This window comes from Carlito syrichta, unplaced genomic scaffold (genome assembly GCF_000164805.1).
Source record: "Carlito syrichta isolate Samal-C Ts95f unplaced genomic scaffold, Tarsius_syrichta-2.0.1 Scaffold303307, whole genome shotgun sequence".
NCBI lineage: Eukaryota > Metazoa > Chordata > Mammalia > Primates > Tarsiidae > Carlito > Carlito syrichta.
The window spans coordinates 81,102-108,744 of NW_007247403.1; the positions used below are offsets into that span (position 1 = coordinate 81,102).

At 40.5% G+C, this 27,643-nt stretch overlaps 1 protein-coding gene across 2 annotated transcripts in view; it reads right to left on the reverse strand.

Annotated features, from left to right (window-relative positions):
* Nucleotides 1–816: 816 nt before the first annotated feature.
* The window catches only part of FMN1 (formin 1), a 403,234-nt gene continuing 376,407 nt past the window's right edge, over nt 817–27,643 (reverse strand). For both annotated transcript variants that reach the window (XM_008058355.1, XM_008058356.2), the window contains 2 exons: nt 3,794–3,878; nt 817–878 (listed from right to left, as the gene is read on the reverse strand). In XM_008058355.1, coding sequence (XP_008056546.1) covers nt 834–878; nt 3,794–3,878 — 130 coding nt within the window. In that variant the 3' untranslated portion in view covers nt 817–833. The remainder of the gene's footprint in view (nt 879–3,793; nt 3,879–27,643) is intronic.

Here is a 27,643-nt window from a genome sequence, read left to right on the forward strand (position 1 = left end):
ACACTTTTGTTGAGAAAAATCCTGCAGGATCTTACTGCAACATGATCAGGATTAAGAGCAATAATCCAAACAGCAGTGTGTAAAGACTAAGGCTACAACTCTCCCAGGGCAACTGTCATAAAATGTCCTCCTCTTCTGTGACAAGGTGACCTAAACATAGCTTGGGTTGTGAAGCTTCAAATCTCAGCTTGAAAACATTTAAAAATCTTCGTATTTCTTCTGGTCTTATAACCAATTGAATTTTGGACCCCTATAAGAAACAATTGTCAAATATCCTACAATGTTCCCTTATATAGCCTTTCTTTGTTCCTGTGGCTTAACAGGAATTTCTTAAAGAAGGCACTGGGAGGTCTCTGCAGAGGGCCTCAGAAAGGGATCTCAGAAAGGGATAAGCGAAACAAACATTTATTTATTAACTAATTTTTTTTTTTTTTTTGAGCCAGAGTCTCACTCTGTCGCCCAGGCTGGAGTGCAGTGGCATGCTGCTCACTGCCACTGCAGCCTTGACCTGCTGGGCTCAGGTGATCCTTTCATCCCAGCCTTCCAAGTAGCTGGAATTACTAGTACATGCCACCAGGCCCGGCTAATTTTTCTTGATTTATTGTAGAGATGAGGTCTTGCCAAGTTGTCAAGGCTGGTCTCGAACCCTTGGGCTCAGGCAATCCTCTCACCTCGGCCTCCCAAAATGCTGGGATTACAGGTGTGAGCCACCACACCCAGCCAAAATAAACATTTAGTAACACATCTTTCAATAACTTCTTGTAGCACTGGAATCACATGGAATATGCAAGGTCCTCTGTTTCCACTGTCATCATTTTTCATGGGTCTTTATCTTAATTGGTGGTCACACTGGCTTCCTTCTGACGCAGTCTTTCTTTCTGTTAAGGAAAAAAACTGTAATTATTTCATTTTTCAGATTTTGATACATTTTTCAACTTTTGTTCTACAATGCCAAGTAGAATTGTACCGAACACTAGAAATGACAGTATCTCTAGCCCTCCTTTCCCAAGCCCTCAGTTACTTGCCCCTCCCTATCTATTACCCTTACTCCTCCGAGAACAAATAAGAAATCAACAACGAGTCAGTCAACCAACTACATCCATCTAGAATACAGATCTTTACTGTGCCAGGCTGGTCTGTTCTGCCCTCTTCTTTTGTGGCCAAGACCCTGACTTTGTAGTGTCATTCAAAGACTCCTCCCATTTCCACCCTCGATCCGCTGATGGAACTAGGGAATGTTCTCAAAATCATTTTTAGGGAGGCTGGATATTAAAGAAAAAACCCCACTGTTTCCTAGTTGAAAGTATCCACAAAAAATCAACTCGGCAGAACTGAACAAAAGCGATGCAAAATGGAAGATGAGCAGAGGTAGTCTCTGCAGAATGGTGGAAGCTCCCATTCTGCCATGGATATTCTGCTCTGCCTCCTTGAGAGTTCTCCTCAGAAGCAGCAGCCTTCTAAAGGGGGAAGGTCATGGAAATCTGCCAGAAAGATGTGCAAATAAACAAGAGCATAAGATACAGAAACAGGGCCCTCACTGTTTCTGTGACACTAGAGAAGTAAACATAAGAAGTGTGGTCAGGATGGGAGTGTCTGCTCCTATGGGCCGGCAAATAGAAGGTTAGAAAGGAAAAGGGAAAAGTGTACTTTTTTAGAAAGAGCAGACACCGAGAGAAGCCCTTTGAGAACTGACCTTTAGCAGCCTGTGATCTATGAAGTATGACATGCAGGGAATTACTAAATTGGCCTAGATGTAAATTTAAGTTGATGATTTTTAGACACCCATCCTGAGTTTAGACCCCATCCCTGACTTGTAAAACTGAATCAGGAATCAGTTTACAAGCTCCTCCCTTGAAATCTCAGCTGTGTAAAAAATGTAAACATCTTGGCATTTCTTCTGGTCTTGAAACAGAGTGGTCTTTGGACCCCTGTAAGAAACAACTGTCAAATATTTCTGCAGTGTTCCCTTACATAGTATACACTGCTACCCACCCAGCCACAAAGAGACAAACAAAATAGGCAGTCCTAGTAAGTTGAGAATCCCAATCCGGACCTTGCTCATGGTCAAGGTCAACCTAGGAAAGATGTTACAGGAAACTCTTATTTCTTCTTTGTCTTACAGGGCGGAATCTATTCTCTCTGCCATGTTTGGCTATAAACGTCCGGACGGAGGACCAAATAAAAGGCCTGGAAAAAGGGGCAGAGACTGATAAAGGAGAAAGATAAAAATCAGGGTTGAGCCCACTGCCACAGAAAATCATGTAAATGAGGGGCACAGAGGACGTGTCCATTTAGTTATTTACCCTAACCACAGCTTTAGCCCTGACTACTCCATTTCTCACTTATCAACCTCATGCAACATTTAGTTAGCTGCTGATGGGGTTGTTATGAGAAATACCAAGGTCAATCAACAGAAATAATTGCACTTTATAACTTAGACCCTGCTGAGATTTTCAAAGAATTTAAAACATCCGGCAAAAAGTACTTGTAATCCGAAAGGACAAAGTAAGTAGCTGTGGGACATCAGGGTCCAGAGAAGGTAGGGTTTGAAAACCCAAGGGAGGGCAATAATAATCCCACTTCCAACTCATTCCAGTTCCCCATTGCAGGGTCAAACGAAGCTGCTGGAATTCAAAGTAACAAGAAAAACAGTTAACATTTATTGAGCTCTTATTATGTGCCAGGCACTTGACATGTCTTTTCTCAGTTTCCACAATGGAAGCCTAGAACAAAAGTAGTATTATTTTCCTGTTTTCACTGAACAGAAAGAAGCAAAGTAACTTTACTGAGATTTTACAACATTCATTTGGATTTGAAGCCAGATAGTTTCACCCTTAACATCCAGGGTTCCTAATCATTTAGCTATTCTGCCTATTGTCTGTAACATCTAGGTGGAGAGTCATTGTGATTGCTACTAAAAATTGGACTTTGGAGGACAACGTTATCTCAGACCTAGGAAGACTGGGGAGACTGCTGGTTTCTAGCACGAGCAGAGATGTCAGGAGAACCAGAGTTTGGTCTTGGTTTTTGCTATTCATTTGCCGAGTAGCCCTGGGTAGGCTGTATCTTCCTGCGTCCCAATTTTCCCAACTAACAAAATAGGATAATCCCTGTTCCTTTCTTTAATGGGGAAAAGGAACTGAAGAGAGTGAATGCACTTAAACATTACCTTGGAAAAAAATACCTTGGGATAAGGGGGATCATGGGACGAGTGGGATGAGGAAGGATACAAAATGGCAAGTGATGAAATTTGGTGTATTTATTTATTTTGTTTGTTCTTTTTGAGTTGGAGTCTCACTCTGTCGCCCAGACTGGAGTGCAGTGGCTACTCCCAGCCACCTCAGCTTCGACCTGCTGGCTCCGGCGATCCTTCCGCCTCAGCCTTCCGAATAGCCGGGATTACAGGCATGTGCTACCATGCCCAGTTGATTTTTTGATTTATTGTAGAGATGAGGTCTCGCTGCCCAGGCGGGTCTCGAACCCACGGGTTCAGGCAATCCACTCACCTCAGCCTCCCTAGGCGCGGGATTACAGGCTGAGCCACCGAGCCCGGCTGAAATTTGGTTCATTAGAGATGACCTATGTTGAGTGTGCAGGAAAAACATACAAAGCTATGTTTTGCTCCTCTACCTGCATACACATTTTTAAAAAACAATATGCTACTCTGGGATGGGAACTGAGAATCTGGATAATGTGTTTCAACTCAGTTTTATCTCTTAAATTGAGACACATTCCTGGGTGCACCTCAGTTATAATGAAAAATTTGTGGGTTATGTTGGAAAATGTGTCTTACCAGGCTAGCAGTGGGATTGATTTTCTTTGTTTCCACTTTCTTCTCTGATGTCAACTTGCTGATGGATTCCTGAGCCATTTTCAACCTGAAATAGAAATAAGGAGCAGAGAGGCGAGAGGAAAAAAAGAAAGGAAGAGGGACAAGGAAAGAAGAGAAAGGAAGTCAGGTTAAAAAGAAATCCAAATGCTTCTGAATTAACAAACAGGCAAGTTTGAAAATACAGAATAACTTTTCAATGTTTTTCATTTTTAAATTCAAAAATCTAATTAAGTGGGGAGACTTCTCCTCTATTTCATCAAAACTTTATAAATTTTCACCAGCTGAGAAGCTCACCTAGATGACCTTGGGAAGTCTGCATTTGTGAACAATGTGATAGAGTTTCTGATGGATGGAAAACTATGGGTACATATTATTTATAGCAATGCTATCAGGCTTGTGATCTATCCAGCAGATAATACTGAGACAATTTTGAAAACTGAAGTTTTGAAGAAAGCTATGCAACTACAAATATTAAAATCCACCAATTCACATCAATTAAGTGAAAAGACAACATACAGAGTGGGGAAAAGTATTTGTAAATCATATGCCTATCAGATGTATATGTCTGTTATCAAGAGGCTTATATCCAGAATACATGAAGAATATTTACAACTCAAATAAAAAAGACAAATTATACCCTCTCCTCTAAAAATGGGCAAAGGATTTGAATAGACATTTCTCCAAATGACAGACATATGAAACGGAACACAAAGAAAAGCCAGAATTATTTTTTGGAGGGTGGGCCCCTTGTAGTACAGGCTTCCCCTGTTAGGTAAGTATTCTAAGAACCCTTTGGCATCAGTGTACCAGCCAGTGTTGTTGTGAGAGACTGTGGTGTCCAGCTTCAGAGAGTATTCTTTTAACACATTTGCTCATTTCATGATGGTGATTTACAAATGCACCTACCTACAACGTGTTGTGTGTTCTGCAGTTTTTGACCAAAAATGGCATGCCCCCTAGGCCCAACCTCCCTATTTACCCAATCTCACCCTATTTACTCTGAATGACTTTTTTTTCTGTTTCCTGGGTTTAAAAAAAAAAGTCCTTGAAGGGAAACATTTTGCAAATATGGAAGAGGCAAAACAAGCAAACAAAAAATGGCAGAGGCACTAAAAGGCATAAAAATTGACGAGTTCAAAAACGGGTTTGAGCAGTGGAAAAAGCATCTCAATACATCAAATGGAAAGAACTTTGAGGGGACTGAAGTTGAAACATGTAAGTATAAATACACAATTTTTTAATACATAAATCCCAGGTTTTGGGGGGTCCCCCCCTTGTACAAATGGTCAATAAGCATATGAAAATTTGCTCAACACCATTAAACATCGGGAAATGTAAATCAAAACAACAATGAAATACCACTTCACATCCATTAGGATGGCAGAATCAAAATGAAAGGCAATGACAAGAACTGGAGATGAGAATGTAGAGACATTAGAACCCTCATACACTGCTCCTGGGATTATAAAATGGTACAGTCACTTTGAAAAACAGTTTGACATTTTCTGAAAATGTTAAAGAGTTACCACATGGCCCAGCAATTCCACTGCTAGGTATATAAATATATGTATGTAGCGCGCGCCTGTAATTCCGGTTACTCGGAAGGCTGAGGCAGAAGAATCGCCGGAGCCCAGCAGGTCGAGGCTGCGGTGGCCGGGAGCGGCCACTGCACTCCAGTCTGGGCAACAGAATGAGACTCCAATTCAAAAAAAAAAATTACATATATATAACCAAGAAAATGGAAAACCAGTGTTATTTGAAAATTTGCATATGAATGTTTTTAGCAGCATTACTCATAATAGCGAAGAGCAGAAACAACCCCAATTTCCATCAACTGCTGGATGGGTAAACAAAATGTGGCATATTCATATAATGGAATATTGCTGAGTCATAAAAGAAATGAGGTGCTGATACATGCTGTAGCATGGGTGAACCTCAAAAAATTATGTTAAGTGAAAGAAGCAAGTCACAAAAATATGACTGATTCCATTGATGTGAAGTAACCAGAGTAAGCAAATATAAAGTAGATTTAAAGCAATGCCACAGGCTGGCAGTTGCGGAAAATGGGGAGTAACTGCTAATGGTTAAGGGATTTCCTCTAAAATTAGAAAGTGGCAATGGCACATCTTTGTATGTATACTAAAATCACTGTGCATTGAAGTGATACTAAAGTCCTACTGAAGTGTAGGGTGAATTTTACATTACGTAAATTCTATCTCAATAAAGTTGTTATAAAACATTTCCCAATTCAACAACGTGATAGTATTTCTTACCTATCAGTTTGGCAAACCTATTAGACAGTATGAACTGTCTGTCAGGATATGGGGAAATGGGAACTGCCACACAGAGTGCTAGGGACTATAAATGGGTGCGGCTTGCTTTGGCAATATGAAATAAAACTGAAAGCATGTGCACGCTAAGAGTCATCAATTTCTCTTGTAGGGAGATACCCAAAAGAAACTTTCAACTTAGACACAGGGCTTTCACTGTGGCAATACATGCAAAAGTGAAATACTAGAGACAACTTGATGAATAGGTTCAATAGGTGATAGACATATAAATTAGCAAATAATAACTAATGCTTATTGGGTACTTAATCAGTGCCAGGTGCTGCTCTACTTGCTTTATTTGAATTAAACCACTTAATTTTCATGACAACCCTGTGAGATAGAAAATTTTATTAGTCCCATTTTACAGATCACCATCATGCAATGTGCAATGTTACTTATGATTGTATTCATTCAGTGCAATATGACACAACAGTGAGAAGGAATGAGTTCGATCTGCGAATTCAACAATCACAGGTATCAGAAAAAGTGAAGAATCCTGCAGAGCGACAATCTTGAAAAGTGAAGAATGCTGCAGAGCGACACCATAAAGGGGTTATTCAGCATGGTGGTCAAGAGCTCCAGAGCTGGACCGCAGAATTCATTCTCAGCCTCATAACTTATTAGCTGTGTGACCCTGCCCAAGAGAACTCTCTGTGTGTCTTGATTTCCCAAAGGAGAAAAAAGACTAAGTGCCTGCTACATAGAATCATTGAATGGATTAAGATAGTTCAGTTCCCGGCACATGGCAGTCACTCAATAGATGGTAACTACTATTGTTACTGACGTGCAGTATGCTATATTGTATATGTTTTAAAATTGTATCAACAAAACAATATTATTCGCAGATGTATGCATGTATATGTAAATATACGTACTAATATTTATTTATACTTATATACCAACACACACACATATCCACACATGTAAAATTATTCCAAATAGACTGGAAGAATACTTGCTAATTTCATGGTAGAGGTTATTGCTCAAAAGATAAGGGAAGATAATGGAACTCGGGGTAGTATATCATATAGAATTTCATTTTTATCTATAGTGCTTCATTTTTTTAAAATTAGAAAACTTAATGTGTGACAACTGTTAACAGTTTTAATTCTAGGTGGTGGGAACATAACTGTGTGATGTTATCTTTTGTAGTTTTATTTTTGAAATTTCTTCAAAAATATCTTTTTTTTTTAAGTTGGAGTCTCATTCACTCTGTCGCCCAGGCTGGAGTGCAGTGTCACAGCCACTCCAGCGTCAATCTGCTGGGCTCCAGCAATCCTTGTGTCTCAGCCTTCCAAGTAGCTGCAACTACAGGCACATGCTACCATGCCTGGCTAATTTTTTTTTTTTTTTTTTTTGAGTTGGAGTCTCACTCTGTCGCCCAAGCTGGAGTGCAGTGGCACACTCATGGCCACCGCAGTCTTGACCTTATGGGCTTAGGTGAACCTTCCACCTCAGCCTTACAAGTAGCTAGAACTATAGGCGTGCGCTACCATTCCCTGCTTATTTTTTGATTTATTGTAGAGATGAGGTCTCACCAAGTTGCCGAGGTGGGTCTCAAACCCCCAGGCTCAGGCAATCCTGTCGCCTCGGCCTCCCAAAGTGCTGAGATTACAGGTTGAGACACCATGTCTGGCCTCAGCTAATTTTTGATTTATTGTAGAGACAAGGTCTTGCCAAGTTGCCTAGGCTGGTCTCGAACCTGCAGGCTCAGGCAATCCACTCTCCTCAGCCTCCCAAAGTGCTGGGATTACAGGTTGAGCCACTGAGCCCGACCCAAAAATATCTTAAAATGGTTAAGTATTTAAAGATCCATGAGCTGAGAGACATTTAAAAAATTAACATGTCTTTTCTTTCGGACCTTAAATGAAAATTTGGGGCTCAATATTATTCATACACTTCTTGGCCTCTACAAGTGACTGAGTGGCTTAGCTCTTTACTTCGTTAATTTTACTCAATTTGCTTAAAACACACACTTAGTAATCTCATTTCTCTGCCCACATGCACACGCTAGTTACAGTGAATTCAACATGCTGCCTTGTGCATTAGAAAATGAATAAAAATGAGACACAGATGAGCAATTATTCCTATAACTCAAAAAGAAATACATTTGTAAAGTTGCCCCGAGGATGGGCATTTCTCAATACTGACACGGGTCTTTGTGTATACACCACACTGCCTACTAAACTTTTCCATTTGCAGCAATAACTGTGACTACACCCACACAAGAAAAGAACGCACTAAAAGGATCAAATTCAGGTCAGACTACATGGGAGACTCTGACTATAAAGAGTTTGGCAACCAAGACAATGGTGTCGTCACTGAAGCCACAGCTTGCAGTATTTACTCTTCCTGGCTTCTATCTAGCCACTCTTCACAAAAGGTTCCTACTAGTGACCCTTTGATCCCAATTCCAATGGAATGGTTAGAAATGACTATTTCTCTCAGAGCCCCTAACTTAAAATGAACTCTCTTGGGTCAATTTTGCTTCAGTACTTCCTTTTTTTTTTTTGAGTCGGAGTCTAACTCTGTCGCCCAGGCTGGAGTGCAATGGCACGCTCACAGTTACCCCAGCATCAACCTGCTGAGATCAGGTCATCCTTCTGCCTCAGCCTTCCAAGTAGCCTAAACCTAAATTACAGGAACATGCTACCGTGCCCGGGTAATTTTTTGATTTATTGTAGGGACGAGGTCTCACCAAGTTGCCCAGGCTGGTCTCGAACCCCCAGGCTCAGGCAATCCACTCACCTCGGCCTCACAAAGTGCTGGGATTACAGGCTGAGCCACCAACTCTGGCCACTGCTTCCCTTTTACCTTTGAGTTTTTGTCTTTACTTTTTTTTTTTTTGAGTTGGAGTCTCACTCTGTCGCCCAGACTGAAGGGCAGTGGCCGTTCCCAGCCACCGCAGCCTCGACCTGCTGGGCTCCGGCGATCCTTCCGCCTCAGCCTTCCGAGTAGCCGGAATTACAGGCGCGCGCTACCACGCCCGACTGATTTTTTGATTTATTGTAGAGATGAGGTCTCGCTGCCCAGGCGGGTCTCGAACCCGCAGGCTCAGGCAATCCACTCACCTCAACCTCCCAAAGGCGCAGGATTATCTTCCACCACACTTCTGTTCAGTATCACCTTCCCAATTCCCATGTGCCTTATTGGCCTTGCAGCCATCTTTCATGTCCTCTAGATAGCTGGGGTGATAGTGGGTGCAGCGGTAGGGGGATGGAAGGCAGCCTATGGTCTTGTCCCCGCTGCAAACCTTTTCCTACTGGTCAGGGGCTGTTCTGCAGACTACAGGCAGTCCTAAAAGCCCCAGACATCTAGGACAATTCTGAGCTCAGCAATTCTATCCTGCTCTTCTCCAAGTGTTCTCATTCAATTACTACATCTCCCATTCACAGGGCGCTCTTGAAAAAGGGATGGGAAGAGGCATGGCTCAGGGGAAAGTAGTTTGGTGTCATCGAGACTTGATTCTAATTCTAATTCTGTTAGTTATTAGAAGGGGCTAGTAAATAAACTTTTCTAAATTTCAGCTTCCTTATTTATAAAATGGATGTCCTCACAACATCATTGTGAGAATTAAATAAATTAATATGTGTAAAACATCTTGCATACTTGGCCTGCAGCAAGTGGTCAATATAACCATTATGGAGCTTTTCATTAAAGGGAAAGAAATTCCTTAAGAATGCAAGACAATAGTTTCTGACTACAAATTAAACAATTGGAGCTATTGGCTAAGTACTGTCTTGCAGTAATATTACGTTGATGTGTCCTGAAAGCAAACCAAATTAACTAATGCTAGATCTAGTTGCAGTGAGATTTAGTAAACTAAAGAGAACTCATTTCAGTTTTTTTCTGATCTGAACACAGATTCTGTCATATCTGGAAGCTAAACTTTGGCGCAAATATGACAAAAATTTCTCAATCAAATAAAATAAGAGAAACTACTTCAAAACAAAACATGCATCTACTTCATGTTTTTTTCCCTAAGTTTTCTGGAGGTATTACAAATAAAGTGTAAAATTCAAATATTAAAGAACTTCTAAGTAAATTTTTTCATATTGACCTTGTTTTTCTGATAATCAAAGTAACACTTGTTCTTTGCAGAAATTTTACATATTTATGCATTAAAATTATATTTTAAATATATACTACACATCTAAAAATATAAATAAAAAGTAAGACTCACTGGCTACTTCAATATTTTTCTCAGAATGTAGTCAGGACATAATTGGACCAAATAATGGAAATCATCACCTGCAAAGCTCTCAGCTAGACCTCATATCCCATGAGGGAGGAGGCGATAATTATCATTTTTACTACTGTGTCCCAAGTCCTTGATATAGTAATTGGTGTGTACACATGCATGTCATAAATAATTACTAAATGAATGGAGGCATACAGAACAAAATCACTGAGAAATACTTCCCAAAATTACTGTTTAATTGAGTTTCTTGAATATACTGAAACCATGAGGCTTCATGGCCATGCAACCTGTGCAGTTGTATGGGGCTTCTTGGTCTAATCCTTTGCTGTCACCATCTTAAAAATCATAGTTTAATTTAATTTAATTTTTTGAGTCAGAGTCTCACTCTGTCACCCAGGCTGGAGTGCAGTGGCATGATTACAGCGCACTACAGCCTCAACCTCCCAGGCTCAGACGATCCTTCAGCCTCAGTCTCCCAAGTAGTTAGGACTACAGGTACATGACACCATGCCTGGCTAATTTTTAAATTTTTTGTAGAGACAAAGTTTCACTATATTGCCCAGGCTGGTCTCGAACTCCTGGGCTCAAGCAATCTACCCACTTTGGCCTCCCAAAGTGCTGGGATTATAGGTGTGAGCAGTCACACCCAACCAAAATTCATAATATTTGAACATGGGGCCTCACTTACATAGCTGTTCTGCTTGAGATTTTCCAGAACACTTAAAGTGATTTTGTTAAGAAAGTGGTACATTTTTCAATCTTTTTTTCCAGGGCCCATTTATTACATAAAGAAAGGTAAATTTAGTTGGATAGAGTTGGTACTCCCTCCCTCTTTTCCTTGTACCTACATCCAAGGTTCATTTATCTTATTGTGCTGTGATCATTTTTAGGTATCTGCCTTTTACACTAGACTGTAGCTTCTCAAAAGCAGTAGATATGACTTTATTGTCTCTCTTTTTTCAGCATCTTGCATAGCACCTGGCTTATAGAAAGTAACTAATCAAGCGATCCTCTGGCCTCAGCCTCTCAAAGTGCTGGAATTACAAGTGTGAGCTGCTATGGCTGACCATCCAAAACTACATAAATCTTATTTAAAAAATTGTAATTCAGAAAAAAAAATGATCACAAATGATTAGTTTCTAAACTGTAAGGATTCAGGCATCAATGGCAACAGGGAAAGTATTCAAGTCCATTAATATATAAAGTTGCTTAAATCTCATATGATTATAACATCACCAATACCCAAGACTGACTCTGTAAAATACAAACCAGCAGATTATCCCTAGATCTTCTCTATATCCTCAACATTAGAATCCACATTAGATAGAGGGCCAGGCTGGTTTTCAATTGCTTTTTTGGTTTTTTTTTTTTTTTGAGTTGGAGTCTCACTCTGTCGCCCAGACTGGAGTGCAGTGGCCGCTCCCGGCCACCACAGCCTCGACCTGCTGGGCTCCGGCGATCCTTCCGCCTCAGCCTTCCAAGTAGCTGGAACTACAGGCGCGCGCTACCACACCCGGCTAATTTTTGATTTATTGTAGAGATGAGGTCTCGCCAAGTTGCCCAGGTGGGTCTCGAACCCGCGGGCTCAGGCAATCCGCTCACCTCAGCCTCCCAAAGGCGCAGGATTACAGGCTGAGCCACCGAGTCCGGCTTCAATTGCTTTTATATCATACCTATGATAAGAACCAAATGCTTAAATATTCTGACAATGTAGCTTTGTCAGTACAGTGGAATGACAGAGCATATAGGCAGGTCTTAAAAACTGCTTTGACCTGACAAGAGATTGATGGTTGTGCTCTCTGTCTGTATTTTCAAAAACCATGGGTTGTGTCAGATACCTGCCTAAGAAGCTACAGTGGTTGCTGTCACTGATTGCATTAAATTCATTCCGAATCAGTGTTCTGGAAATTACATGGGGAAAGACTGCAAGCTGGAGGATCACAGTTTGATCAAACTCAAAGGGTTTAAATAAACTTAAGTTCAGTTTGAATCAGCTATAGGAGGTTTAAATGAGTTTGAACTTAGTTGCTATCATTTGCAAATGCAGGGATTTCACATAAATTTCAAATTTCTGGCTTCTCTTAGGAAACTGGAAGGTCTGGCAACATCAAGTGGCATTACTGTGCAGCCACAGTCACATGGGCAGGAGCTCTTTTCATCACTCCCTAGCACATCTGCAGCCCCGAGGCTGTCAGGAGGGGCTGTCTATTCACTTGCTTGCATAGTTGGGTTTTTACACCCTGTGTTCTTCACTCATTTTTTGCCTGTCTGGACTCTGTAAGTTTTGACATTTTGGCCAGGAGACTTGGTGTTAGGCTACTGTTAATAGTCCAGGAGCCAATGGGATGAGAGCCCAGACAAATGAAGTAGTCTTCTTCTTCTTTTTAAAAAAGAAAGTAGGAAAAAAGCAAAGTTTATTATTCACCCTTCACAGATTGGAAAGGGGGTTTACACTCAGAGGCAAGCACAGAGGTTAGATTAGAAAATATAGTTTATTTAGAAAGCAAATTAGAGAGAGAGAGAAAGAGGAGATTCACCTCCCCAACGTAGGGGAGGGGGCCGAAGCCAGGAAGCATGGCAACAGTCATAGCTCAAAGAGCACATGGCCACACCAGAGTCTAGCAAGGCAAACACACTGAAGTAGTCTAAATGATCTAGTTTCCCTCAGTCCATCCTGTTGATTAAGACAGTCTCAATTAGTAATGTATGACTCTAAGAGTATCACTTCCCTTTCTCAACCCTTTTAATGACTCCCAATCGACTACGTCAGGGGTTAGCAAAGGTTTTCCCTAAAGGGATAGAGAGTAAATATTTAGGCTTTGCAGTCATATGGCCTCCATTGCAACTATTCAACTCTGCTGTTATAGAGTGAAAGTAGCCATAACAGATACATGTATGACAGGGCAATGTTGTCTTCTAATAAAATTTATTAACAAACACTGGTAGTGGGACAGATTTGGTTTATAGGCTACAGTTTGTCAATCCCCAGACTATATTATAGGATTCAAATTCCTTAGCCTGGCGATCCAATCTCCCGCTGTTCTGAACTTTGTTTACTTGTCCATCTAACCTTTTCAGCCCCAAATCTCTTTTTGTGTTGATAGTACGTCAGGACAATTAGCTGATTATCCTTGGACAAATCACTTAACCCTCTAAGCCTAATTTTTACATCTCTTAAAAGTGGGAATAATAACACGTCTAAATAACACAGTGGCTGTGAAAATGAAAGAAAAATCGACATGTGATTCCTGATAAGTAGCTTTTCTTCCACTGCATTCCACATGCTTCATGTCCCAGCCAAAGACTCACCATTTTTTGAACATGGCTTTTCTCACCTTTGCACCTTGCTTTTACTGTTCTCCCCATGACTATTTTACTCATTTCCCTGTGTCCAAATTCTTCCCATTCTTCTACTTCCAGCTTAAGTGCCAAAGTCATGAAAGCTTCCTTCATCTCTCTTAGCTAGAAGTAATTGCTCGTTTCTCAAGTGAAAAAGCACTTTGTGTCTCTCTTGAGGTACTTTGGGCTTTTCATTTTAGAACAAGGTAGGTGTCTTATTTCCCTTAAAACACTGGAACCACTTGAGCACATTGACCAGGATTCATGCATCTTTGGGGACCCTCCCTGTTCCTATGTCAAGCACTGTGTCACACATGAGTCAATAGTGACTTGTGACAAATGACTTGCATTAATTTTTTCCACCTTAAACAGTCTAAATGTTTAGTCAATACTCAGAGTTGCAAAATGATTACTTTTTACATGTATCCCTAGGAAAAAACCAAAAAAGCATGGAAAAAATCTAGTTTCAGTTATTGATTAGCTGTAAGGAAAAAGAAAGTGTGCTCAAATGTGCTAAATATTTATATATGTCAACTTATGTACAGATTCCCAGATTCCTCAGAGTACCCATATCACGTGGACTATAAACAGACTGGGACTCAGGGAGGTTATGTAACTTCGTCCCAAGTTTGAAATTTACTTCTCTTACTTCGAAGGTAAGAACTTTTTTTTCAGTTAATCAAAGAAAACTTGCCGGTTAGATCATTTCTAGCTTCATACACGCTCAACCTCCTCCTTGGCTTCATGGTTTATGGACTTGTCTTTGTTTCTGGCCTAAATGGTTGGCTCCATTTTTATTCTTATCTAAATATTTATTCTAGAACATCACACAAAGTTGTTCATGATTACTCACAGGCAAGTACCCAGAATTGATTTTAAAGGTTATGTGGCAACCCCTACAAAATAAATCATAAATATAGAAAAAATATATATATGAGAGAAAGTACCTATTTTCAGTTCATTAATGCCTCAGTAAAATTTTTGAAAATCTGACCTTTTCCTCTTTCTTATCATAATGCATATGCTCCTCAGGAGTTACTGGGAGCCCCAGTGAGTTGCAAGTGCTGCCAAAGACCACTGTGGAGACAGTGAAGTGTGTCCTTTGATGTTCCTGCCTAATCTTGACTCTGTAGAAGTAGATGCAACCTTGCTTTCATATTAGAACCACCTGGGAAGGGGGTCCTGCTTCCACTTAGAATGCAGAAAGTTGCAAGAAAACATTGTTCTCATCATCCTAATCATGGAAAGAGCTGGAAAGTGTAGAAAATCACAATGTTTCAAACCATCAGGGAGCAGGAATCACAAGCAGCCAGGTGAACTACACTCAAAGAGCGACATGCCTTTCCATTGAAAGGAATAGGCTTCCCACTATTGAATTTTCATTTGGGGGGAAAAGCCTAAAACTGGGCACACTCTGGACTTTCTACAGGCTAGGTTTATTTTCTGGAGCTAAATCAAGCCAATTCAGAATCCAAACACCTATGAGACTGGGGAAGCACAGTGTCTTAATTCTTTTGACACTCAGTATTGCATTCACACAAGGCATACAAGGTAGAGATACTGAAATCATTATGAAGTTTGTAATTAGAGAAGTACTTTTCAGTTTAGACCATAGGGATTAAGCATACCAGTCAATCAAGAGAGGAGATATTGAGGAAGTGAGGACAGATAGTGTTTAAGCTATTTTACACTCCTTGTCTCTACTGGAAAAACCAAACGATCTTTAAAAAAAGATCTTCCAAAGAGACTTAACATTCAACAAAGGTATTTTAGTGAAAGGAGGCAGAATTAGTGGACCTCTAGATGCCAACATCTGCAAGCCCTGTTTCAATAGGAATAGCTTTACTTTGTTTTATATATTGGTGTTTTATGTATGTTTTTATTTGGACAACAAGAGTTCTGCTGTTTTGGTTTTAATTTTTTAAAGCTGGGTAACCCCCGAGTATTGAATTTAACAGACCCTATTGAAGCTCCTAGGGGGAAAGAGAAAAAAAATAATAACTTGCCTCTTCAGAAGAATGACAACAGATGCCAACACAAGCCTTCTTCCTGAAAAACTTTCCAGGATTATCTTAGAGATGGACAACCGATTTAAGAAAACGAGGTCTCTTAAAAGGATGATTCTCCTGACAGCCATGGTCACAAGACTCCTGATTTTGGTTTCAGGTAAAACATCAAATCTATAAAAATCAAAACATGGCCACTCTACCACTCTCCTCTGCTTGTTACTTTTCAGATATGTTCTAAGCCTGTGAGACCACAAGTGTCTGGCAAATACAGACAGGCACATTAGGGACAGATCCAGGTGAGCTACAATGTGGGAAATTGATGGGGTACCCAGTCAGGCACAATGGCTCACACCTGTAATCCCAGTACTTTGGGAGGTAGAGGCGAGAGGACTGCCTGAACCTGGGGGTTCGAGAACAGCCCAGACAACTTGGCGAGACCTTGTGTCTACAATAAACAGAAAATTTAGCCAGGCATGGTGGTGCACACCTGTGGTTCCAGCTACTTGGAAGGCAGAGGTAGAAGGATCACCTGAGCCCAGCAGTTCAAGGCTGTGGTGGCCATGAGCATGCCACTGCACTGCAGCCTGGGTGTCAGAGTGAGACTCCCACTCCAAAAAATAAATAAATAAATAAAAATAAAAATAAATAAAATAGGGTATACCCATCTACTTTCTTCTCATAAAAACAGGGATTACCTCACAGTTCATTATGATTCATTTTATTTATGGTCTTGCCTGGAATTTTCCTTATCTCTCTAATTTCTGCCCTATGTTACTTGCCAATGTCTATTTGCTTCCTTTGCTTTTAATAACCTCAGCATGAAATTAAGTGAATCTATCTTATTACATCTCGCCTGAAGCTCTTCCCAACTTAGTTATGTGACAGCAATTAACTTTTTTTGGGAGAGGATCATCTGCTCTTTCCCCTTTCCTTTCCTTCCCATTCTGCATATTTGTCTGAATTATAACAAGACTGTCAACCTATTAACTTTGAATAACTTTTTTTTTGAGTCAGGGTCTCTCTGTCATCCAGGCTGGAGTGCAGTGGCACAGTCATGGCTCACTACAGCCTTGACCTCCTGGGCTCAAGTGATCCTTCCACTTCAGCCCTTCGAGTAGCTGGTACTACAGGCGCTCACCACCAAGCCTGGCTAATTTTTTGATTTTTTGCAGAGATGAGGTCTCGCTATGTTGCCTAGGCTGGTCTTGAACTCCTGAGCTCAAACAATCCTCTCACCTCTGCCTCACAAAGTTCTGGGATTACAGGCACAAGTCACTTCACCGGCCCTTGAATAGCTCTTATGTATGAGGCTAGGTTATATTTTTCATGAGAAAACATCATGTATGCTGACAGTTGGTGTCTGAACACAATTAGTTTTAAATCATGGGGATTAATTTTAGTGCTTAAAAAGAGGTAAATGGCCCCTGAAAAACATCATTCTCACTTAAACATTTATTGGTGATATGTTAGAAATTCTCTTAAATGATAATGATCTGTTCACTTCAGCAAGTAGAGAAAATATAATCTGGTAACATTACCACATCACATGTGTTAATAAACTGCTTGCTTTTCTTATAGACAACAGGACCAAGAAAGTGACTTCAGGAACACAGAAGTAAAATTTTAGCCTCCAGTGTCACCAACTACAAAGAGGAAGAACTACCAGTCATCTAGTACAGATGAACTAAAAATAATCATTGCATGACCCAGATTATGTGTTTCTTTGTCCAAGACATGCAAAGTCAATGGCTTTAGAAACATCAGCAATAAAGGCAAAGAAAAGAGACAGTAACTGAGGGAATATGGTTCATAAAATGCATGTTGGGAAAAGCCTAAAATCTAACTGGCTGTAATGTGAATCCCTTTAAAAGAAGCTTTAATATCACTCACTGCTAAAGAAAGAAAGTCAGAGTAGTCTAGAAAATGGACAAGGTATGTTCTATGTGCCAACATGTAGAGTAATGTGCCTCTAAGTCAGCATGCCACAGGGAATACCTACTTTCCCTCAAATGCAGGATGATAAAAACTAAAGATCCAAGCCTCTACACCACCAACTTACTCAAAAATATAAATGTCATGTGACTAGAATCTCTCTAACAAATGCAAGAGCTCTTCATTCTGGAGACTTCTGAAATACACAAAACATGATAAACAAAGAAACACGAGAAAAACATGCCTTCATCACTGGCCCAGTCAATTCTGGCCTAGGGTCTTTTGAACAGTGGACACAGTTTTTATGGGATGGAAAAAGCATTGACGCCCCCAAGTGAAGATCACATGTATAAAATAAATGACTTGCCTGCTGGTCTGGCTACCCAAAATAGGTTGGCTTTTCCAATCATTATTAGAGACCACTTTAGTGGTCTCCCTTCAGGAGAAGAATTCTGAAAAAGTGGTACAAGAAGCTGCAAATATGAAATATAAGCCTGCTATTCACTCCTTTGCTACAATCTCCTTGCAGCCCTGAACTAAGTAACATCAGGCCAAGGCATAAGGAATAGCAAATAGACTTTGGGGAGGTGAAGAAGTGACTTTCTTGCTTCAGAAAGCTCAATATCACATGATTTTCATAAATCTATGAACAGAGAAGACTGGCAGCAATATTCTGATATTTTCCTTATTAGGATCACCTGAAGCACAGATGGCATTAACTCATAAAGGCTGTCTTTAATGCTGTGCTTTTAGAAAATACGGCTACCCTTCACCCACTGCCTAGTAGTCCAAACTACAGAAGTACGGCTCTGTCTGCTCTGTGGAGTTTGTTCAGACCGTTTGATACTCCTCAAGTCTCCACAAGATACTGTCTTCATTGAGTCAAATTGTTTCTCCATAGCCAAGGGATAAGGGACTGATGTCCAGTTTCAGTTCTAAGTAAGTGCAATCATGGAGACCTGCCAGGGCTTAGGGGACTGCTCTCATTTCTACCCTTCTTGACAACATTTACTCATAGGTATTTTTGGATTCTTGATACAACTATTGCACATGGCTAATAGTTATAAAAGTCAATGAAATAAGTCACTCTACACCATTAGTAAACAAACAAACAAACAACAAAAAGACCAAACTCATTAAATCCTCAATGTAAAGGGAAATTTCTTCCTCACTGCAGCAGCTGATGAAAACATCATTGACTAGTCTGTGTGGAATGTTTCCAAAGGGTAAGAAAATAAAACTCAAGAGAAAAGAGCCATAAAAAGTATGAAATAATTGGTAACTCTAAAAGTCATTTATCCCAGGCAGCCCAACAGGGCCACATCCTTAGACAGACACATATTCTTCTATGCTCATTCTCTCTTCGGAGTCTGACCCTTGACCCTCACCACCCCTGCACCTTTCACCCCTGTGCCTCCCAGGTTAGTCTCACTAGCAGCCATGGCAAGACAAACCAGCAGGAAAGTAATACAGGTCTCAGGCTTAGCTCACAATGCATCAGAATCTAGCCTTTGAAAGTCATTCCATGACAAATTAGCCTATCACTTCTAACTTCCTCAATTTGACAATTTTCCCTACCCCATTCCTAAGTAAGATATTTTTCTATTTACAAGTAAGGAGGTTCTCTTAGAGACGGCATTTCACCAGCTACACAAATCAACCACTTCATAGTTTTTGTGGGCTATCACTTGTAGTACCCAAACACACTTTGACTTCAAGTGATTAATTGCAGAACAAAGGCGGCTTCCGATTGCAGAGCTTCTCCCCCAGGTCACAGGGGAATGGAAGTGGGGTAGGGGGGTAGACTTGCCCTGGAATGCATGATCAGTTAAAGCCAATCACTCTGCACTTAGTAGACATAACACCCGGAGCAGGCCCAGCGATTTAGGTGCAGAGTGAAAGGTAACAGCATTGCATTCATTTCCTCGTTCAGGGAGAGGCCTCTGGGAGGCAGCTTAGAAAATGAAGTCAGCCCTGTGTCATAAATTTGCAAATTTTACTGAAATGCATGGCTGGTCTTTGGAGGATATTTCCAGTCCTGATCATGGAGACGCGCATATGCTTGCAGACACCATCTCCCTACTTTTTTTGGTTTTGAAACCTCTACCACCTACCGAGTCTCACCAAAAACTAGCACTGAACAGAGCCTGTTTGCACGGGTGAGTAGAACAAAAGAGTGAGGAAACAGGGGAGACTGTCTGGAGCAGGGAGCCTCTCTGGCGCCCCTCAAATCATACTACCCAGGCAGCCCCTGTTGCATCTCTGCCCAAGGCAGGAGCTGTCAGGAGTCCCACAGATAAGTAATTGAGAAATATTCTAGGCTGAATGAAGGAGACTTTCTATGAGTTTCCATTGTTTTCTGCCAAGCTAAGGAAATAGAGTGTGGACAGATGCTCTCTAAAGTTCTGATCTGAGCTCCAAAGAGGTTTGAAGCTTGGCACAGTCACGAATCCAAAGGAACTCCATTTCCTTGTTTTTTTTTCTAGCCTTTTTTTTTTTTTAAACAAATTGAAATACAGTCAAGAACAGAGTCAGTGATTGTTTTACCCATTAACTAATCTTTCTTGTTCTGAACAAGAACATGTCTCTTCGCTTTAATAAAGTTATTAAGATTTTAGATTCTTGGGCAAAAGTGACCCAGATGGGATACATTTAGGGAATTCTACCACAAAAATCCAAACAAATATGATTTTTCATCGAAGCAGACAGCAAATCTTGCAGTCAGTTTCAACATGGCAAAAAAAAAACCAAAAAAAACCACTGATTATTTGCTCAACCGATATTAATTGAGCACTTACTATATATAAGGAACTACCAGGTTCTTGAGGGAAAGAAACAAACAAATACAAGCCATTGCATTTATCTTCTAAGAAGCCTATGATTTGTGTAAAAAGGAAAATGTTTATGACCAATTGAAAACTCCCAAAATTTGGGAGGAAAAATAGCTCGCAGAGATTGGAGAAAACTTTGTGATAAAGTCAGATGTGGTCACTAGATTAAAATCTTCCAGAATAGAGTTTCAAAGCTTGTATATCACTTGAGGCATAATTGATATTTTACAAGTATGTGTTTAAATAATCATTAAAATAGATATGAGGAGGGACCCAAAACAGACCAAAACTTATTTATTAAAAAATTATCCGGGCTCGGTGGCTCAGCCTGTAATCCCACGCCTTTGGGAGGCTGAGGTGAGTGAACTGCCTGAGCCTGCGGGTTTGAGACACACCTGGGCAACTTGGCGAGACCTCATCTCTACAATAAATAAAAAATTAGCCGAGTGTGGTAGCGCACGCCTGTAGTTCCAGCTACTTGGAAGGCGAGGCGGAAGGATCGCCAGAGCCCAGGAGGTCGAGGCTGTGGTGGCCGGGAGCGGCCACTGCACTCCAGTCTGGACGACAGAGTGAGACTCTAACTCAAAAAAAAAAAAAAAAATTATATATTTATTATTACATGTTTAAACCTCAGTAACTTTCAAAAGTACTCTCTGATGCAATATACCCCCATCAAGATGCTTTTGCCACTAATCAAACCACTTTTTGAACTCATCAATTTTGATGATTTTTAGTGCTTCTGCCTTTTTTTGTTTCACTTCTTCCACATTAGCAAAACATTTCCCTTTGAGGACTTTTTCATTAGGGAAACGAACAAAAAAAGTCACTTGGGCGATATCAGGTGAATAGGGAGGGCTGGGCATGAGGGTCATGAACACTCAGCGCCCTGTGGGCAGGTGTACTTGTAAATCACCCATCATAAAATGGGCAAAGGTGTTGAAAGAATCTCCAAAAAAAAACTCACTGAAGCCAGACACAGCCTCTCACAACAACCCTAGCTGGTACACTGATGCCAATGGGTTCCTAGAACACTCACCTAGCAGGGGAAGTCAGTACTACAAGAGGACTGCCCTCCCAAAGATAATTCTAGCTTTTCTGGGGTTCCCCTCATATTTTTAAAGTACAGTCATGAATCACACAATGGCATTTTGGTCAAAGACAGACCAAATGATGGTGGTCTCATAAGATTATAGCAGAGCTAAAGAATTCCTATATCCTTGTGATGTCATAGCCATCATAAGGTTGGAGTGCAATCCCTTCATTTATCTTTAGTTTTTAATTTTTTTGAGTCAGAGTCTCACTCTGTTGCCCAGGATGGAGTGCAGTCACAGAATCATGGCTACCACAGCCTCGACCTTGGGCTCAGGTGGTCCTTCCGCCTCAGCCTGCAAAGTAGCTGGAACTATAGGCACATGTCACCACATCCAGCAAATATATTGATTTATTGTACAGACAAGGTCTCACCAGGTAGGCCAGGCATAGCCCAGGCTGGTCTCAAACCCCCAGGCTCAGGCAATCCTCTTGTCTCTGCTTCCTAAAGTGCTGGGATTATAGGTCTAAGCTACTGCACGCAGACTACTTCATTAAAAAAAGAAGTGTACAGTGTTTATAAAGTGTTTATAAAGCCTAAGTGTACAGTGTTTATAAAGTCTACAACAGTGTACAGCAGTGCCCTAGGCCTTCACATTTACTCACCACTCACTCGCTGATTCACCCAGAGCAACTTCCAGTCCCGCAAGCTCTATTCATGCTAAGGGCACTATTTAGATACACCATTTAAAATCTTTTATACCATATTTTTACTGTACCTTTTCTATGTTTAGATATACAAATACCACTGTATTATAACTGCTTACAGTATTTAGTACAGCAAATATACAAGCTGTATAGGTTTGTAACCTAGGAGCAATAGGCTACACCATACAGCCTACACGTGTAGTAGTTATACCATGTAGGTGTATACAGGTACATACATTCCATGTTGTTTGCCCAACAATAAAATCTAATGATGTGATTTTTCAAAATGTATCGCCCTTATTAAGTGACACATGACTGTATATGTTTAAATTAAGTGCTGCAAATTTATATTATGGGAATACGCAAATACATGAGAGACTAGAAGCACAGAAAAGAATGAAGTTAGGCTGATTCCAGGAACTGCTATGTGATTCCTCCAAAATGTATGTCGAGTCACCCAAGTCCATACCTTTGCAATGTGACCCCCCAGATTGTCCCTACCTCTTCCTTTTCTAGGAGTTTCTCAACTTGGCTGAATGTAAGACCCACCAGGGAGGTATCTCCCTCTCTCTGACCTCCAAAGCTTACCTGGAAAATTTAAACAAGAAGTGGGTGAAGTTAAGACATTTACTAAGTCAACCAAATGTGTTCTTGCTCTGCCATCTCTGTGGGGAGCTTCAAAAACCACAGATTTCCAGGCATCCCCCCTAGGATTCTTATTCAGTAAATCTGTTTACCTTTTTACAAGCTTTCCTGGTGATTTGGAAGGTCTGCCAGGTTTGGGAGCTGCTGATCTCCAACACTCTCCTACTGGCTCCTAAGTTTCATCTACCACTCTCTGCCTAGGGTGGTCCTCTTTATGGCTAAACGTCTTCCCAAAGCCCTCCCAAGCTTCTACATTTCCTTGGAATTATTTCCTCCTTCAAATTCTTACACCATCCAGGATCTTAAACTCACTTAATATCATTTTGACTATTTTGTGAAGCCCCTTCTATGTCAATAAACATCAGTATCAAGTCTTGTGCTGAAGAATGCACCATAGAAGGTACAATAAGGAATAGGTTTATGCCTTAGAGGTGGAAAAAGACACATAAATTGCCAAAATAACAAGCTGGAATACATTAAATGCTAAAGGATGATGGTAAGAAAAAAAATGTTGCCAGAAATGAGAGGAAAAGGTAGTTCTTCTATTTAGGGAGATTCCAGAAGATTTTTAGAGGAGCTGGTTCTTGAGGCAGTCCTTCAAGGATGACTATATTTTGATCAGCAGGAAATAACCAGGGACAATGCATTGTGAGGAAATTATCCAATGAGAACACAAGGCAAGAAAAGTGCAGGGGGCATGAAACCATAGGAAAAGAGGCTGGAAAGTGAGTTTAAGGTAGGCTCTAGAAGGATCATGCTGTAATTTGGGAGAAAATGTGGCATACTTGAAAGAGTTCAAGCTTGAGTGTCAAAAAAATACCTAGGTCCTTATCTCCATTCTGTTATTGGTAAAACTGTTGACATAGAAAATCCATTTATTCTCTCATGCTTAGCTATGAAACAGCAATAAGTCTTTTTCAGGGCTGTTGTCAATACCCACTCAGCTAGTAAATAAAAGCACCAACTGTGGTTCATTCTCTTTCCTTTATTTCACGAGCAATGGAAAACAACATAATATGTTTAAAGAGATGAATGTGCTCTAACTTCTGTTTTAGAATAGATAACTGAATGCAATGTTAAGGGACATTAGAGAGAAAATGGAAAACCTAAAAGCAGAGAGAACAGTTAGAAGGGTGTTTCAATAATCCAGGTGAGGAATAATCAAGTCCTGAATTAGGGAAGAGCCACTGAAAATATAGGGTAAAAAAATCAGGGTTGGAAGAGACTTGTGAGATCACTTAAGCCCAGGAGTTCCTCAACTTGGCTAAATGTAAGAGTCACCAGGCAGGTGTCTTCGTTTCTCCCATCTGGAAAACTTACCTGGTTTGTTTATTTATTTATTTATTTATTTTTTGAGTTGGAGTCTCACTCTGTCGCCCAGACTAGAGTGCAATGGCCGCTCCCGGCCACCGCAGCCTCGACCTGCTGGGCTCCGGCGATCCTTCCGCCTCAGCCTTCCGAGTAGCCGGAATTACCGGCATGTGCTACCACGCCCGGCTGATTTTTTTTTTTTTTTTTTTTATTGTAGAGATGAGGTCTTGCTGCCCAGGCGGGTCTCGAACCTGCGGGCTCAGGCAATCCACTCACCTCAGCCTCCCAAAGGCACGGGATTACAGGCTGAGCCACTGAGCCCGGCTCTTACCTGGTATATTTAAATAAAAGGTGGGTGAAGCCAAGGCATTTATTAAATCATAGGTCTCAGTTGAGATAGAAAATTTCCACCTGGGACATACTGAATTGCAGATGAAGGTTGGGTACCCTGTGGAAATGTTTAGTGTGCAGTAGGAGACTTAGGTCTAAAACTTGGGAGGCTGTGTGGTGATGGAAGAAGCTGGGAAAATAGCTGGGACTAGGTACAGACAGATTATACAACAGAAAGGAGGCACACTGTGATCTGAACCTTAGGGAATATCTTCACTTAAGGAGTAAGAGAAAAAGAGGAGCTCTGGAGGAGACGAAGAGTAATCACCTTTGCATGAAGAGACTAGTGTATTATCAGGGCAATGAGGCATTTCAAGATGGAAGATCAGCCAGGTGTGGTGGCACAACTCTTAGCTACCTGTGAGGCTGAGGTGGGAGGATGGCTTCAGCCCAGGAGATTGCGGTTCTAGTGACCTATCATAACACTACTACACTTCAGCCTGTGCCACAGAGTGAGACCCTGTCTCTTAAAAAAAAAAAAAAAGTAGAGGAAAATATTATCAGTGTCAAAAATTAGCAGTACCAAAGAGTTAGAAGGAGCCATTAGATTTCACAATTAGGAAATGTAGCAAAGTCTGGTAATGGTCTCAACATACATTTCTCCTGCTTCATTTAGTAATGGAACCCAGGAGTCTTTAGCAGTGCATGTGGGTCCCAGATAACCCTACATTTCCTGCTCTCCCTTGTGTATGGTCAGAGACTAAGCTCTGCCTAATGGGCTACAGTGGAAGTAATGTGTACATCTTCCAGCTCATGCTGTTAAAAGGAAAGGGTGTGTCCTTCCCTTCCTACTGGCAGGAACTCGGCAGTAGATGGTGGTGGAGGTGAGATGAGCCATCTTCAACATTGGGAGTAAGAACCAATCACAAAAGAAGTCACAAAAGAAGGAACCGAGGTCTCCAACATCGAAACTCCTTGCACTCATTGTTACACAAGAGAAAAATTAATTTTTCCTTTGTTTAAGGAGTAGTTATTTTGGTCTTTGATATGGCAGCCAAGACTTTATCCTTACCGATACAGGAAGGCGTGTATGGTGAGGAAAAGGAAATATAATTATTCTTTTTAAAGAACCTAGAAGGGAAAAGAAAGGAGATGGATGGACAGTCTCTGGTGGAAAGACGGCCAAGAAATGTGTATTCAGTGTTGTTTTTTTTTTAATGAATGATCCCACAATTCTTATCATTTTTTAGTCTCTCTCCTCTTCGTACTCATGGCATATTTTGTACTGGGTCTCTTTCTGCAAAGGTGATTACTCTTTCTTCACCTTCATCTCTTTCATTAGTTCCTCTTTTTCTTTTATCCTTTGAGTAAAGACGTTCCCTAAGGTTCAGATCACAGTGTTCTTCTTTTCTGCTCTATACTCTGTAGCTGCTCACAGCTATTTTCACAGCTTCACCCATTACCTCTTTGCCAGGGCCTCCCAAATTTTAGCCCTAAATCTCCTACTACACATTAAACATTTCCACAGGACACCTAACTTTCAAAATGTTTAATTTTGCAAAATTACTGTTTGGGAAACAAACAGGTTTTATTCTTAGTGATTATGATAATTCTGTTTATCAGTTAGGTCGTTGGGGGCATTTATTGTTTGTGTACTTGGACAGAACTGCTTTCAAATGTGACTTAGGAAAATGTAAAGTTTTGCCAATCAGCTAGAGGGTGATTGTTTGTATCATTAGGGGATTTCTTTAAAATATGAAGCTCCTTAGTAGTTATGTGTATACAAACCATTTAACTACATAATAAAGGGATAAGGAAAAGAAAGTTAACTTGTAAGAAGTTATTCTCAGGAGGGAAGCAGAATTCAATAAATAAAAACTTTAGTTTATGGAGCTTTTTCCTGGAATAACTTTATAATGTAAAGAGAAGAATTTCTGCAGTGTCTACACTGTCATCAATGGCTCCTTTGTGAATTGAGAGGTGGACTCTCTAAGCCCCGAACTATTGGTCCTAAAGTACCCAGAGCAGCAGGGAGTTAGCCTTCAGGATAATCCCACAACAACTTTGAACTATATGCTGTCAAGGGTATGGTAGTTGCATAATTAATCACAATGGCTGCAAGTGATGTACTTAAAACAAAAACTTTGTTAGTATTTAGCTGGGCCAAAAAACTAAAGCAACGATCTATTTCTCCATGGTGTAATTTTTTTTAGATTGGAAAATATTGTTTATTTAGAAAGTAAATTAGAGAGAGAGAGAGAGAGAGAGAGAAGAGAAGAGAAGAGAAGAGAAGAGAAGATATTCACCTCCCCACGGTGGGCAGGGGGCCAAAGCTTAGGAAGCACAGCTTGGTCATAGCTCAATGAACACATGGCCTAGCCAGTGCATAACAAAAACAATGGCCCCATGGTGTAAATTATAGCTACGTGTATAAAAAAATTTTGTATTTGCATTTTACATAAAATTCACCTAACTCCTTATTCACTCATTACTTACTCATTATGGGTTTTAAAAATGGTACTTTTAAAGTTTGCTTTGGCTCAGGGTGAATTATTTTCCCAGACCTTATTCCTGGAGTCATGGCTCCCCTAGGCCTTCTTTACCTTTTGCAAACATAGCTCATTGCGTGGGTGGTAGTGGTTTGTGTGCATGTGTGGGAATATATGTGAGCAGTCTTAGGATATCTTAAATGGTAGAATATTTGATAAGTAAGGGTCCTATTGCCCAGAGAAATTAAGCAGCCTCCCCCCCCCACAAAAAGGCAGAAAATGAGTAAAGAATAGCCAGTAAAGGTAGTAGCAAAAATTAGGTCACCTCTTTGTAATGATGCATATACTTAGATAATCTGGTGATAAAGTAGGTAGAAGAAATGCATACACCAAAAATTCATTGAATGTTTGGATATCAAGAGGCACAAATACAAAAGTGCATAAAAAGTCAGAAGTGAAGCAAAGCGGCCTCTGTGAATAAAATACAGTCTTGAACTATAGTATACCATAAACATGTTGGATATGAATGAGTAAAGGCAAAAAAAAATTTTGTGTATATATGCTCAATAAAAAAATGCCCAGCAGGTGAGGCTGCGGTGGCTGGAAGCGGCCACTGCACTCCAGTCTGGGCGACAGAGTGAGACTCCAACTCAAAAA